Genomic DNA, 15444 nt, shown 5'->3' with positions numbered 1-15444 from the left:
TAATAATGATGATAATAATAATAATAATAATAATAATGTTTCCTCTTCACTTTTAGCTTGCATGTCTCTCAGTTGTGTTATACTGTTCTTCCTCCATTTCCATAGGCTCATGTTGAGCTGATTGTGTGCTTTTGCGTCCTATAGCTCAGAAAAATGAACAAAATGAAGTCAGAATACAGATTGCTGCATTGCGTGTCACAAATAGTTCTGGCTGGAAAGTTATTTTAATGTGTATATGTGCACCATTGCTGCTAACCACTTAGCCTAGACTTTGTTCACCCTTTAACCCGCAAAATGATTTTATTTCTTTGTGCAGTGCTTTTTGGCCCCTCTGTCTCCATGCAGAGCTTCTTTTATTAGGTGACTTTGCATCAACATCTCCTCTCCCCCTGCACTCTACCCTCTCTGGAAGGATCAGATGGTGCCTTTATGTAACGTCTTGGTGGTCAGGCTCAAAAAAGAGCACGCTGACATCTTATACCCATAACAGTTGACTGGGGACTAGTTTCCCTTCTACTGAGTGGTTAAGGGCTCATGTGGGAGGAATAAACTGGACCCTCTGGAATGGAAACTGGAACCTTCCCAATTTTTTTTTTAGTAGACTCTGTCATCAATCCTGCTGCTTGCCAGACTCTCTGTCTCTCTTTCTCTCTCTCTATCGCCCAAAAAAAGACAGGAGACTTGTATGGGATGCTGGGGCATAAAATGAGGCATCTCATAACTTCGTCTGTCAAGCTGAACACTAGGGGGTCGACCATGACATCCACCCGAGGAAATGCATCCTCTTACGCTTTAATCACCCCAGTGTTATTTATTGTTGAGGCGTACAGTAGGACGCTGCTCGTGTTCATAGCTGAACCCTGTAAATTCCTCTGCTGTCATTTATTTGAAATATAAATACTCATCAACCAATCAGAATTCTCGGAAAGATCTGCTGGATTATACATTTTATACAGTTCCCAACGAAATATTTGAGAATTTTGCAAAATCGGTCAGAAATGGCTTAAAACCTTCAGATGCTCTGGATTCCTGTTTAGCTGGTTACAGGAAGTCCGTCTCTGCAGAAGTGACATCTCTGAGCTCTGTGACAGGATTTCACCACGCTCATCTCGTCCAATCAAAGTACCTTGTGTACTTGTGTGTGTGGGGGTGTGTGTGTGTGTGTGTTTCTCCTTGTTTCCACACCTGTCTGTGTTGAGCAGTAAGATGTGTCTTCAGTAAGCTGTTAGGGATTGATTGGGTGTTCTGCAGCTGAGTGACAGCCTCAGGGTGTGTTAATGAGGCACGCTGCTGGAAAGTGTTGCTCGTCTCTCTGACTTGTTGCTGTAGCACTTTAACACGCCATGTAGTTATCAAGAAATGAGTCTGGCATTACAGCACAGTGTGATCATAAAGGATATGGGTAATAATTGTATCTATCTATCCATCCATCAATCCATCCTCTGTACCGCTCATCCTACTGGGTCGCAGGAAACTTGCAGCATGTCCTAGGAGACTCGGGCTACAAGGCATGGTACATCAGGAGGAGATACACCTACACCTAGCTACAGATACACGTACAGGATCTTTGAGCTTTTAATTTGATCTGCATGTGTAATAATTGCAGTACTTTTTTTTTTTTTTTTTTTTTTTTTTTTTTGTTAGGTTAAATGATGGACAATACGATAAGTCCATCCATGAAGTCGTTCCTTTTGGACAGTGTTCAGGAGGTGCTGTGTAAAACTCATCTTCAGGGCAATCGGACTGTTTTCCTAAAATCCTGGATTACATTATTGGTCTCCGTGAACAGATAATCTGCCAATTTTGACAAAACGACCCCACAGCATTAGGTCTAATATTCTCAGTGGTGAAGAAAAACTGGCCGAGATGACACGAAGAAGAAACCTTGAGAGAAACAGTGTACTATATGATCAAAAAGTATACCTGTGTAACCAGGAAATTCCTTCTAGTTTTAATATGAATGTCTTCCATCTCTTTTAGAGAAAAAAAATTCTTGCAGATTTTTTTTATATAACTCCTGATTTCAGTGTTGTTTATGTTCTCAGTGTAGGTAAACTGTTTTTGTGTGTTTTGTCCTCTGTTCACTCTGATTGATTGATTGCTACTGAAAGAGTTCTCCTTTCTTACACCATCCTCAGTCCTAGCGAATGCAGGCTGATCTGATTTGAAGGGCAACAGTATCTTACTCCTCATTCAGCCAGTAATGAATAATTAATCTGTGCCGGAAAGTATGATGGACAGTTTAGCTTCCTGCTCTGTAAACGTCACGGCAGGGCGTCACAGCTCCAAGCCTGCCTGCGCTCAGTCCGCTGGTGTATATCCAGAGCGCTGTTGTGTTTCTGACACCATGCTCCTCTCCCTGAGGTCGCGGGATGCTGTCGACTGTGGTGCTAGCAGTGCACTCGTACTCATTAACGACCCTCCCAAAGACTGTAAGGATGGACTGATACGGTACATCTGCTGCCAGAAGAGTCATGCCTTTTCCCTCCGCTCCTGTATGTAGTGTTTCTTCTGAACCTTGTGTTTGTCATTTTCTAACCCGTACTGTTTTTTCCTCAGAGATGTTTTCAGTTAAGTTTGTGTCTTGACTTTGAATATATTGTTATTGTGTGGATGGATGGGTGGATGGAGATATCGGTAGATTAGCACGTTGCTGTAACAGAAGAGAAGTTCCCATCAGACATGATGCTGAGTGCTTCTGGATCAGCTCCAGGCTCTAAGTGCTATTGTTCAGCTGTGTCGAGCAGGTCAGTAAAGCGAGCGCAGTCGTCATTACTGCCTTGTAAAAGCAAGATATTATTTATCCACAGCATCGAATGGGACAGAACAACTGGCCACAACGACTGCATCTGCTGACTCATTAGTTGTCCTCTGTTTGAGAATGGACTCAGTAATTAGTGGCCAGCGTGCGACACTGTGGGCGTAGTGTTTGTTGCTCTTCTGTGGAATTTGCTAATATGATCAAATGATTGAGAGTTTGAGGTCAGACTGAAAGTTACGGCGTCTGTAGCAATTTAGAAACAACGTTGGATCACAGGTGGTGGTGAGCTGAACAGACTGTGGTTTATCTACACAGCGTAACTTTATTTTCTTTGCAATGCTTTGGGTTTGAGGACAGAATTTATTCCAGTTATTCTAAGCAATCTGTTTATACAGCAACTGGGGTTTTGATTTTTATTTAAGCCACTGGCCTTATTGATCAATCCTAATGCAAGTCCTCTTACCAAGTTAAAGTGCAGCCTGTTAGCTTTAATTTCAGTGGGTTTTCATGAGACAAGTCTCAGACGAGTCTTAAATAAATTCCTGTATAGCTCCTGAATCCTGAACACTTTATTTTCCAGATGCACTGTTTGCGAAAACGGTTCTTGATTTTAGACAAAAACAAAAAGTCTCGCGCTCACACGTCGCAGTGCAGAGATTTTAGATCATGGAAAACATCCAAGTCTGTACAAACTCGTACGTTTAGTCACATCTGGTGCATCATTTCATCTCACTGACTTTCAGGAAGCTTTTAATGGTACGCAGTAAATGGGGTCACTTTTGAGTTGAATCAGATCCACAGTAGGACCAGACAGCACTTCACTGAAGAGTTGTCTCGTTGGTGTGAAGTGATTTTCACGTGCAAGTCGACGACTAGCCGCTCAGCCGGTGTGCACCAGTCGTGTCCAGTTTAAGGACACTCGAAGATCACACCTGTTAGCCTCTTAGTTGCGAGTAAATCAAAGTGACAGCGATACTGATTCCATGGGTAAGGGTTTGCGCTGGTTTACAATTGTACATCACTTCACTAACACAAACTTTCATTCCCTGAGGGACATGTGAGCCTGAAAACACGCTCCGAAAGAACGGTAAAGAGATATCACAGCATGGAGAACACAGACCCAGTGTTAAATAAATGATTAGATAATTATACAGTCATTGGAAAAAAGAAAGCACACCCTCCATCAGTTCTGTGCTTTTATTTATCGGGACTTAAAAAACAACTGTGTAAATCCTTAACAACATTTATGTAAAAACACACACACACATCCAATATCTAGCCGTTTTCAAGAAAAAATTCAATGACAAGAAAAATGAGTACATCCTATAATGTGTGCTTTCTGTAGGAGTTTCAGCCTTTCACAGTGTTATGGAAAAATTTTTTATACCATTGCTTCTGATCATTGATGTTGGAGGACATTTATTTATGCACAGCATCTCAATGGGCCTGAGGTCTGGACATTGACTTTTTTTTTTCTTCTTTAGCCTTTCAGATGTCAGTTTGCTGTGCGCTCTGTGGATATCATGCATGATGTTAGTATAATAAAGGTCATTGTTCCAGAGCATTTGTTGTTTGTTCAGATGTAATTTTCACAAACCATGCTCCAGATTCTTATTGGAGAGAAGGAGCTTTTTTCCTAACTATCTTTCCATGAAGGTCATACCTGTTCCTGTTCAGTACTTTTCTGATTACGATGGCTTAAACACGACCAACATAAACATTTAATGTGCTTACAGAAGCCTGTAGTTCACATGATGGAGCTCTTGGGATTTTCTTGATGTCTGTATTCATTAAACAGACTGAGATTGCTGAAAAGTTGACCATTTGATGTCTCTTCAATACTTCACACTGAAGAATGTTGAATTTCATTTTTGCAGATGGCCTTATAACCCTGCCCAGACTGAGAAACAGCAAAACTTCAAACTGCCTAAAGTTCTGCCTTTATAGAGAAAGTCACACTTCCTAATGCTCTTTTGTGTGCATTTCATTAGTAAAACCAGGCGGATAATTCCTCTCTTATGGAAGTAGGACCTGGTTTCTGAATGTTGGATAACTTTTGGGAAAACTGACTATATACGTTCTTTTGTTGTCAATGGAGATTATTTGTATGTTAAAGAATGAAAACTGATGAATGAAAACAGAATTGAAGTATGGTTTTATTTCTCTTTTTCCTTGACGGTTTAGATCTAGACATTTTGTCTCTAGCATCCAGCAGTTATATCCTTGTTTTTGTTTGTAGGTAGAAAACGCAGTCTGTCTTTGTATTCAATATTCAGTATGTATTCAGTTGACTCATCAGATCAGATAGAGTATTAAAGAGTTGTGTTGTTTGGGATTTATATACCTAAAGCCCCCTAAATGACCTCATTTTAACACTAATTTAAAAACAAAGTATTAATTGTGTTCTTTGACATTAGGCCAGACCTCCAGCTGTGTGTTTAATCCAGCTTTTCAGTTCTCTTTATATTTCAGTCTGTCTATGCAGCAGGGCAGGTGTTTATAGGACGCAGCTTCTCACACACTTTTACACACTCAGATGAGTGAACGAATGTCTATTTTATTGTGCTGAGCTCTTTGTGGTTTGAGTGATATAGAGGGGTTTTTTTTGGGCCAGCGTGTGAAGACACTAAACAGGAAATGCCATAGGCCACGGGTAGTTCAGTAATGAAGTGTGGAAGGAGTATCACCTGCTCAGGGAAGCATCGATTCAGACACATCTGCTCAATACTGCATCGATTCCACCGTGCGGTGTGAAAGTCAGCGTTTGGACTAGTTAAAGTTCTGGTAGTGTTTGGTGTCTGTCTGCCCTTTCACTCATGCTGTGGGCCTCTGTACAGTCTGAATAAGCATGAGCAGAAAAGCTGGAAATCTCCACTGTACCTCTCCGAAATCTATTTCCACCTCCTTTGGGTCTTGACCAGTAGGCTGAGTGTAATTAATCAATTTAGAGTTCTTGTAGTTCCTGAAGATGGAGATCAATTGAGGTTTTTTTTTTTCCCTCTCCCTCTCTGCAGGCCCCACGTTGCCAAGACAGAGCCCTCAGGTGCAGAATGGCCCCTCGCCAGAGGAGCTGGAAATGCAGAGACGGTGAGTGTTAAACATCTTGATAACTGAATTATAGCAGAAATAGAAATAATCAACCAACAATTAAAAAATGTAGCAGACTAGCTGATAAGTCTTTATTTCCATAGCTAAATCAAATGCTTTTTCAAAACATCACTGTTTTTAAGCTGTTGTATTATAGCTTCAGGTGTTTTTTTCAATTTTATGAGCATGAGCTCAAACACAAAGCTTGAGAGATAAAGGAAGACCATGCTGATTAACAGGAGAGCGTATCAGATGCAGTACAACAGTCATGCTGCCACATGTGGTGTACATTACCATCTATTCATTTGTTCATTCATTTACTGTTGGGGAGAAAAAACCTATCTGTCTGTCTAATCTATCTATGATTGCCTTTTGCATAAGTCTGCATACCCCTAAACAAATACTTTAGATTTGATCACTGTATTCAGGCTTTCTGGGTAAAATAGTTCCACTATATTTTGCCAGTTTTTTTCTTGCTAACACTGCTGGATGTAATGTTACTGAGATTGAAGTAAAGTAAGGGATTACTCTTACACTTACTCTCAGGATGTACTTGCATTACATACTGTATAAACATTCAAAAACATTAAAAACATTTTAGTGTGAAATAAATGACTGTATAAAGTAATTAATACATTTATTTGGGTGAAATGTAGAGACAAACATATCTTGTGCTTTTATGGTCCAAAGGTTTTAGCTTCGATTGCCAGTACAATAAAGTTAAATCCCTAATTAAATGCATTGTTAACCTGCTGAGCCACCAGTGTCCCAGGTATGAGGTTAGATTTGTTTTCTTTTTTTGTATACTTGTTTGTATACTTTGGTTTGTTTTTGTTTTACTCACCTGTCTTCTGAGTTGTGGTAGAGAAGCAGTGACGGTGTGAAACCACCTGAACTGGTTCACGTCTTCATGTACTTTGGCTCACATTCAAAAATACCATCTTTTTATATCCAACATCGTGGCTTCTCATGGCTGTTTTTCATTCTTTCCCATCAGACCAAAATAGACACTGATACTTACGCAGGTCTCATTAATGAATGCTATTTAAAGAGCTGCTGCTTGAATGACTGAAATATGCAACTGAAACTAGTTAGTGTTAACCAGATTTACCTCCAAATATACTTATAAATCTTTCTTACTGTGCATTAAGTAGATTTAGAGCCATGTTTAAAAGTTAATTTTCAGGGTATTGAGGTAAAAAAAAAAAATTGCTGAAATTTTTTAGGTGTTAGTCTCAGCACTAACCATTTATCTCTGGACCTGTAATGGATTCCTGGGATGACATTAATAATCAGCTCTCTTTAGGCCACTTAGTAGCTACTTTACTTCCACAGTCAGGGAAGTGTGAAACTTTCCTCAGTTTCCATTAAACACCCTCGGGCAGCACTGGGCTGGAGGTGGTACTGACACGTGGGTGATTGAGGGATCATCTACACATAGCATGGGGCAAGGTTTGTCTTGAATGTGGGTAAAGACACACGAATGACAACTTACCTTGAACCTATTTGTACAACTTTGAAAAACAAATACCTTTAACACTGATTGTCACCAACATTAAACTCGTCTGTTTAAACAGAAAAATTAACTCTAGGAGTCAAACATCTTGCTGAGGTTTCATCTACGAAGGTCAGTCCATTTGCAACTAATTAAACTAGCTTGCTAATACTAATTAATACAGCAGGTCTTGCGGGGTGTTCCTGTAACAGGTACTTCCTCCCTCCAGTCTTCTCTTCAGGAGGTGAAATGTTGCTCAGTTGGGGTTAAGGTCTGCTGATTGACTCGTCCAGTCTAAAACCATACTCTCTTCCTCTGATTAAGTCCTTTATTGAGTTTGCAGTGTGTGTTTTTGGATCATTGTCTTGCTGCATGATGAAGTTTCTCCCGGTTAGATCGGATGAATTTCTCTCTATATTGCCAGACGGAATGTTTCTGTATTCATTCTGTTGTGACCATCATGAGCTCCATCATCAATAAAGATTAGTGAGAATGTTCCAGAAGCAGCCATGCAAATCCAAGCCATGATGCTTCCTTCTTCATGCTTCACCCATGAGCTTGTATGTTTTGGAGCATGAGCAGATTCTCCACACTTTGTCCTTTCCATCACTTTGGCAGAGGTTCATCTTAGCTCCAGAACTTTTGTGGCTCTGTATTTCGCTGTGTTTCTTTGTGAATTCCAGTCTGCTCTGTGGAGGTTGTTGATGTCACTGACCGTAGTTTTTGGGGTTTTTCTTCCCAGCTCTCAATGTTTCATCAGCTGCTGTTGTTTTTCTTGACCAGTGTGTTCAGTGGTTTCTGTCTGTCTTCAGGACATTCCACATTGTTGGACCTGGGTATGTCCAAAGCTTGTGCAATAATTGCTGTCTCTCTTTTCTCAGTTTTAAAATGCCTTGCTTTTCTCCCAGAGACAGCTCTCTTTTTATAGGTCTTTTTATTGGTTTATCCTCTGAAACTCTGGGCTCACACCAAGAGCAGACATTCAGAGCTATTCATTCTATAAACTTTCTAACAGGACACACTGGGGCAAGAAGAGATCCTGTCGGTCATGTGTTCCAATATTATTGAACACTTGAAAAATGAGTGGTTTCAAAGGAAAGGTGCCATATTCCAGTGTGTTTATAGTTTAATATGAACAAATTGTTCATATTAAATTAAATAGTCATTAATTGTTTGCTTCACTTCAAAAAGCAGCTTACATGAAGTTCAGGTTTGTGTTAATTAGATCATGAAGGTCACTTCAATTTCCATTCAGTTCAGGAATTCAGTGATGTAAATAATTATTTCAGATTCCGTGCTGGTGTTTGGAGCAACAGGTTGTGATTTTGAAGAGAATCTGATTGTGTTGACATGCAGACTTCTCCTCACGTTGTTTAGCTTCTTTCCAATTTCTAGCTAACAAGCTGCTAATGTTACCTCTGCACTCACAGGGCTATAATTAGGCAGGATTCTGCTGATAAACTGTAGGATAAATGAGTTGGCAAGGCAACAGTTCATATTTCAGATTCCTAATTACATCACTTGTGTTTTGTTTCAAAAATTAAAAATAATATAAAATAGCGAAAAAATAAGCAGCCGCTTTAACCGTATCTAGTTTTGAGCACTGGTGTTCTTTCATATTTTTATGCTTTTTTGGTCATAAACACTCAATATTAATCTTTTCATGTCATATTTATAGGATGCTGGTTCAGCATTATCTCTCCCCCAATATTCTTGTATAAGTGTTACTGTTTGATCATGCAGGAAGTGAGAGAGAGCTGTGTTATGGAAGTGCAGTTTGCAACAGCTTGCGCTCATCAGCCATGTCAGGTTCTGTATATAAAGATCCCTCCATATAAGGATCCATCACCTAATCTGCAAAGAATCTGCTAAAAAGTGGCAGGCTTGCATTCTCTGAGGGAATGTCTTTGAACGTGTGTAATGGAGCCTCGTGCTCAGCCACACTTCAAGCCCACTGCCATATTTAGTGATTGCAGTCAATGGAACTGGTTAAATGCTTGGAGCCTGATGTCATTCCGTGATGCAAACCCCATACAATGCTGGCCATTGGAGACAGCTGTGCTGGAATGCAAAGCAGGTTGCTCACACATGTTTATAAATGGCTGTCAGTGGCCCCACTTACTATCAGAGCACGGCCGAGGTCGAGCTGCCAGCTTCGGCACTCGGCTCTAACGACTCGTCAGAGAACCATAATTAGCTGACAGCTTGTCATGGAATGTCAGCTCTGTTTCTGCTGCTGTGAATCAAATGCTTTTGAAGGTCAAAAAAAGTATTTATTAATATAGATTGACTTTTTTTAGAGCAACATTATACAGGAGAAGGACATTAAAATATAAATAGTCACTTTGACCATTTTGTTCCCAAATGTATGACTGATGTAAATTCACCAGCCTGCACCGTGAGCAGTTACTGAACCAGCAATATACATAACATAACAGGACCAAGACTAGCAGGTTTAGGAACAGCTTTTTCCCCACAGCTGTTTCTTTGCTGAACACACACATTGATCCCGACCACACACACATTGACTGAGCACATTGTCAGTGTATATAACCTTTTCTGTATATAACCCTTTCTGTGTACAGTTTACATATGCAAATTATTTATCATGGTATACAATCATGGTATACAATCTTCCTCATTGCATACATCTAAATCATTGCACTCATTGTACATAACTCCTTCTCTGTATACTGTTTACATATTTACATGTATACTGTTTACATATTTAATTATCATGGTATACAATACCTTCTTTATTGCACCACCTATAATCATTTGCTCATTTGCACTCATTGCATTTACTCATTGCATTTACCTCCCTCTGTATACTGTTTATATACTGTTATATATGCAAATTATTTATATATTTTTATATATTGTTTATATATGCAAATTATTTGTTTATATATTTATTATATATGCTAATTATTTGCACTGCAGAAAGGCACTTCTGGTTAGATGCTAATTGTATTTCGTTGCCTTGTACCCACATGTGCAGTGACAAAGTTGAATCTAATCTAATAATACATGAATATACATAATACACCTTCTTGACGTTTGACCCACTGATTCATGCAGTGTTTTGTATTTGGCCGTACCTCGGATGGATCTCATTTGTTAGTCAGTGATGTTATTTCAGAACAAGTCTGTGCCGAGGCCGAAGAGCTTTACGCTGCTCACGTATCACGGCTGTGAGCTGACTCATGCTCGAGCCCCTGCAGACAAACCCTATTGTCACAGCTCCTCTACAGCTGGGGATCATGGTGGAAAGGCAGGAAGAAGTGTTTATATTCTGACCCTTCGTGTTGCCTCAAAGCTGCAGAATGATTTTGGAATTTTGTGCACTGATAGTGATGACCTGAACGGTGTGTGTGGTGACATCATGTCCAGTACACTCTTTATCTAATATGGAACACAGCCCAAGTGTTCAAGACTTCACTTTACTTAAACTTTATTGAAGTGTTAGGAGAATAAAATAACTCACAGATACTGAGTAGTCGGGTTATTCAGATACTGAAATGTTTTTCCAGTCAAGATTCTCACTACCAAAACGATGCTTATATTAACGAGAGATTAGTAATGTTACCGTGACTCACATAAATGCTATAAGGGTTTGGCTGGAGATTCACTAACATCAGAGCCTGGTATTCTGTATACCGTTTTACTCACTCAGTGGAATTCCATACAAACCAGTCTGCATTTGGATGTGTGGAGTTTGGACCAGTGCTTCTAAAGAAAATGTAAACATGCACTGTCCATCAGAATGGACTGAGAGTAACACAACTGCGACAGAGTCAAGTGAAAATAGATTTTTTTTTTAATAGTTAGTCTTCATCAGAGTCACCACTGCACCATATACTGTTCTCTCTCTAAACACTGTTCTGTTTCAATAGACTTGACCTTTTGCCGACAATAATATTTCATTCCCAAGTCTTCTGTGTATGTAAATTGCTTTTATTGTTGTTTGAGTCTAAACATTAGTGGAACTAAAACTCCTCACGCCTGAATCCTTTCTCCCCTTATAGTTTAGTATCAGTATAGTATTTGTTTCAGCTCACACACTCGTGTGTGTCTCTCTCTCTCTCTCTCTCTCTCTCCCTCTCTCTGTCTGTCTGTCTCCTGCCTGGATGCTGGCTGTCGTTCATGACGGTGAAGCCGGACCTCTTGTGTTTCTGAAGGACATTTCACGGCGACTCCGTTTTTTTTTTTTCAATCCTATGCAGTGCAGAAGATCTCGATGTCTCTGCTCATATTTTCCTGCATCTGGATCAAAACTTCCTGCAGCTTTTCATCCTTTGTCATCATTCAGGACCCTTTAAGGGACCAGTTTGATATTTGTACAGCAAAGGGCACATATATTTAAGTTCCTTTTCCCATCACCTGCATTTACTGATGGTGATTTAAAGGATTGTGGAAATAAATGTAGGGATGTCAGGCTTTACTCTTTCTCCTCTCTGGCTCTGCTCTCAGGGTTTCCTTTCCTGTTCTCTAAAGTGCTCCCCTCCCTCTCCCCACAGGACGGGCCGAGCTCAGAGACAGAAAAAGGGACTCCATTTTTCACTGTGCCAAGAATACTGTAATAGTGTCTGTTTAAAAAAACATGAAGAAGCTTAATGGGAGGGTAAAAATAGCTTGCTGGATGCTGATGTACAGGTTTCCTGTTCCGCTTGCCTTCAGCACATCTGCCAGGTGTTTAAGCTCAAGCTTATTTCCCACCATTTCCTTCAGCACAGACATTGTGCAGCCACTGCTAATGGAGCAGGCTAGAGCACTGATAACTGCTGACTCTGGATGCGTTTCTGATCACTTCACATATACAGAATGACTCATAGGATTTCGAGTTTTCTCCCCGAATTGCTTTTGTCAGTTCACACTCACTCACCCCGACCGGCTCTTCACCATCACAGGTCACTTAGCAGCTGCGGAGGGTGCAGCGAACACGTGCTTCATCTCGAGACATGCGAAGCAAAAACTCAGCATTTCAAGCTGCTGTTCACGCAGAGTCACAGGGCAGCACAGACCCTCTCGGCTGACCGCACTTCCTGCACATGTGCTCACTCACCCACCATGTTCGCTCTGATTGACCGAGGAGAGGGAGTGTAATCAAATATCTAGTTTTTCTAGGAAAAATCTAGGAATTTTTGTTAAAGGGGGAAGTCAGCTGGAAGTGAAACCTGCTGGGCAGAAAAGTCAGGAAGGCTCCGTATGGACCGTACTGGCAGCTGTCCACAGAGACTTTAAATCCGAGTGGAAAAGCTGCACAGGCCAAACGGGCCTTAAGTCAGGACTCCAGTGTGTCACCAGTGTTGCCTCGTCTGTTTTGCCTCCATGCCAGAGCAGACCATTTGTTGATGTGGCCTGCAGAATAAATTGTCCGTATCAGATCAGATTTCAGACAGAATGAAGACCTTTACCTCACACATGGCTTTTCACTGAGAGAGTTGTTTCATGATGTATGCCATCTACAGCTAACAGAGGAATGCAGAGGAACAGGCTGCTCACTGTTAGTGTGTGGAGACACTGATCACAGCGCTGTAACCTTCTACAAAGTCACCTGCTACTGCTGCAGTTCCATATCTATTGTCTCTCTGGCTGGATGTCAGGAACTGATGACACTAAACAGACCTGCTGCATGGGTCACATTCTGCTGGTTAGATGCAGAGTTAGTGTTGTAGAGATGTGAAATGCTTAATGTTTGTGTTGTGATGCTGGTTGTGGTAATACAGCTCTCTCTCTCTTTTTTAAAATCTCACCACAACCTTCTTATCCTGTCGAGATTATCTGTCCAGTCCAGGTGTTCTGTATGCTAGAGGATAATCAAGACGCGTAAATCATCCGGGTTTTATTATTTCCTGTTTATTCTCTTAAATATAAAGCAGCCAATTTATCCTGGGCCTTTCTCTGAAGAGAAGGTGATGACTTTGTTAAACGTGATGAACAGTTCTGCTGCATTTCTAGCGTTATAATAGGCTGAATGCAGTGAGGCTGTACACCAGGACACACAATGTTCAGTTAATGTAAATATGAGGAATCAGAAAACTCAGCTGCTTTACTCGAATTCCTTCAACATCATCTCACTGCGTCACACTTCTCATGTTTGTGCTCATAGCGATGTTAGGATTTCTGCCGGAAAACAAAAGTCTAGCAGGACGATGTTATTAGAAATAAACTGTTCCTGCTGTTCATCGCCTCTTCAAGATTCAAGAAGCTTTATTGTCATTTCAACCACATATAGCTGACGCAGTACATAGTGAAATGAAACAACGTTTCTCCAGGACCTGGTGCTACATAAACATACGACAACAAGAGTTCAACACAAAAAAACAACACCACAGAGCTAGGACAGAAGTTTGTCTTAGCCACGTAAAGTGCACAGTGTGCAGCTGGGTGCAAACAGAGCATAGACAAGACAGTGCAAAAAACAATAAATACAAGAAAGACAACACAAAAGAACACAGGACACTTAGCGCCGAAAACGAAAGAAGAGAACATGTGTAATGGAATGTAAGTGAAATAAAATAAGATAAAATGAAATGATGTAAAAAAAAAATATTGTGCAAAAATACAACAGCCTCTGTCACTGTGCACAGTATTGCGAGTCTGCAGTACTGTGGAGGAAGTGTGCCACTAGTTTGTGTGTCTTTTCTGCATTAACACTGTAGCTTGAGCTGGAGGGAGACATGTCCTGCATATCAGTACTGGATTAATCGATCAGACCACACAGTCCTGATCAGATGAAACGCGGAAGCTTTTCTAGCATTCGTTATATATATCTACTTTAATCTTCAACAGAAATCTTTATTAAAATCTCTACAAAATCACACGTGTAAAATAAATAAAAACATATTCACCAATATGTTGCTTTGCTGTCATTTAATATCTGGAATTTAAGAAACCATCAACATATTTAACCAAAACAAAATGTGTGAACTTATTTATTTTTAGGTTAATTTCTGCTCTTGTCTTGGTCTGTGGGGATTGTGTTAGACGAGGAGGAACAGTCAATGCAGTCAGTCTGCATGAAAAAAGGCTAAAAGCTTGTTAGTTATGTTTGTAGTCCGGCATGTCCGCCTTGATCTTCATATAAAACTACGTGACATGAGTCCGTTTCCCTCGTGTAAGGTTATCGTGACAGTCAAGGCTTTAACACCTGATTAATGATCCCTTGTGTTTGACTGGCTCATGGTTTCTGTAAAGCTCCACTGATGTCTGGGAGGCAGATGTTTTAATGATGCTGAGGGAGGGACATGGTGTGGGATTTTGTGCTTTGCAGATATTAAGCTGCTTTCTCAGCACTGCTTGTGTTTTGCACAAGAGTACACACAGCACTGCACCGTCTTGGGGAAACCTCCATAAAGGGACAGAGAGGGGAAAAAAAAACAACTGGTGTGAATGTGGAGAACTGGGGCAGCTGACTAGGTCGAAGGGATTCCTGTTTCAGAGGGAGGAGTAAAAGGCTCTGTTCCCAAATACTTACATAGCATTCATTTAAGTGAATCTTTGATTTAATGGTTTAACTGAAAGGGACAGAGAGAAAGAGATCATGTTTTCTTTTATGATCCAGGACATTGTTATGGTTCATTCTAGTATTTCAAGCTGGTGAATGTCTCTGATCAGGGCATTAAAGCAGGCTTTATGTGGAGAGAGATGAAACAGAGAAGGAGCTGCAAGTCTGCTGCAGGTGCATTGCTGACTGTTACAGCCTGAGGCGTGAGCTTGCTCTCCTGCAGGAGATAGTGACAAAGACAGGTGTGTGTTTTCCCATTTGTTCAGCTGCCCTGAGCATGTGGAGGCATGAGGGTGAGTGAGCACATTACCTGGGAAAGGAGGTGTTGGATGAGTCGAGCGTCACCTGTACGATCCTACGGATATGAGATCATGCGTCCTCAGAGGGGTGTGTTCCACACAGACAGCTCTCTGAATGCCGGGAATAAAATCATAAATCGTAAATAAAGAAACCCGGAGACCTGTGACTACACTGTTTACTTTTCAATCTCATGATCTTTCTTGCCTCTGTTCTTTTTAGTAATTTAGATACAGAAATGCTTTATTCTACAGAACATTCAACCTAGTCATGCTTGTAATGTCTGAAAGATAA

At 40.6% G+C, this 15444-nt stretch overlaps 1 protein-coding gene across 6 annotated transcripts in view; it reads left to right on the top strand.

Moving 5' to 3' along the window:
• enah (ENAH actin regulator) overlaps positions 1 to 15444 on the top strand; it is an 81555-nt gene that overhangs the window by 47389 nt on the left and 18722 nt on the right. For all 6 annotated transcript variants that reach the window (XM_058379120.1, XM_058379118.1, XM_058379121.1 and 3 more), the window contains exon 4: positions 5776 to 5848. In XM_058379120.1, coding sequence (XP_058235103.1) covers positions 5776 to 5848 — 73 coding nt within the window. The remainder of the gene's footprint in view (positions 1 to 5775; positions 5849 to 15444) is intronic.

Source organism: Hemibagrus wyckioides, linkage group LG25 (assembly GCF_019097595.1).
Source record: "Hemibagrus wyckioides isolate EC202008001 linkage group LG25, SWU_Hwy_1.0, whole genome shotgun sequence".
NCBI classification, from domain to species: domain Eukaryota; kingdom Metazoa; phylum Chordata; class Actinopteri; order Siluriformes; family Bagridae; genus Hemibagrus; species Hemibagrus wyckioides.
The sequence above is the reverse complement of the archived record's forward strand: the minus strand, read 5'-3'. Positions and strand labels throughout refer to the sequence as shown.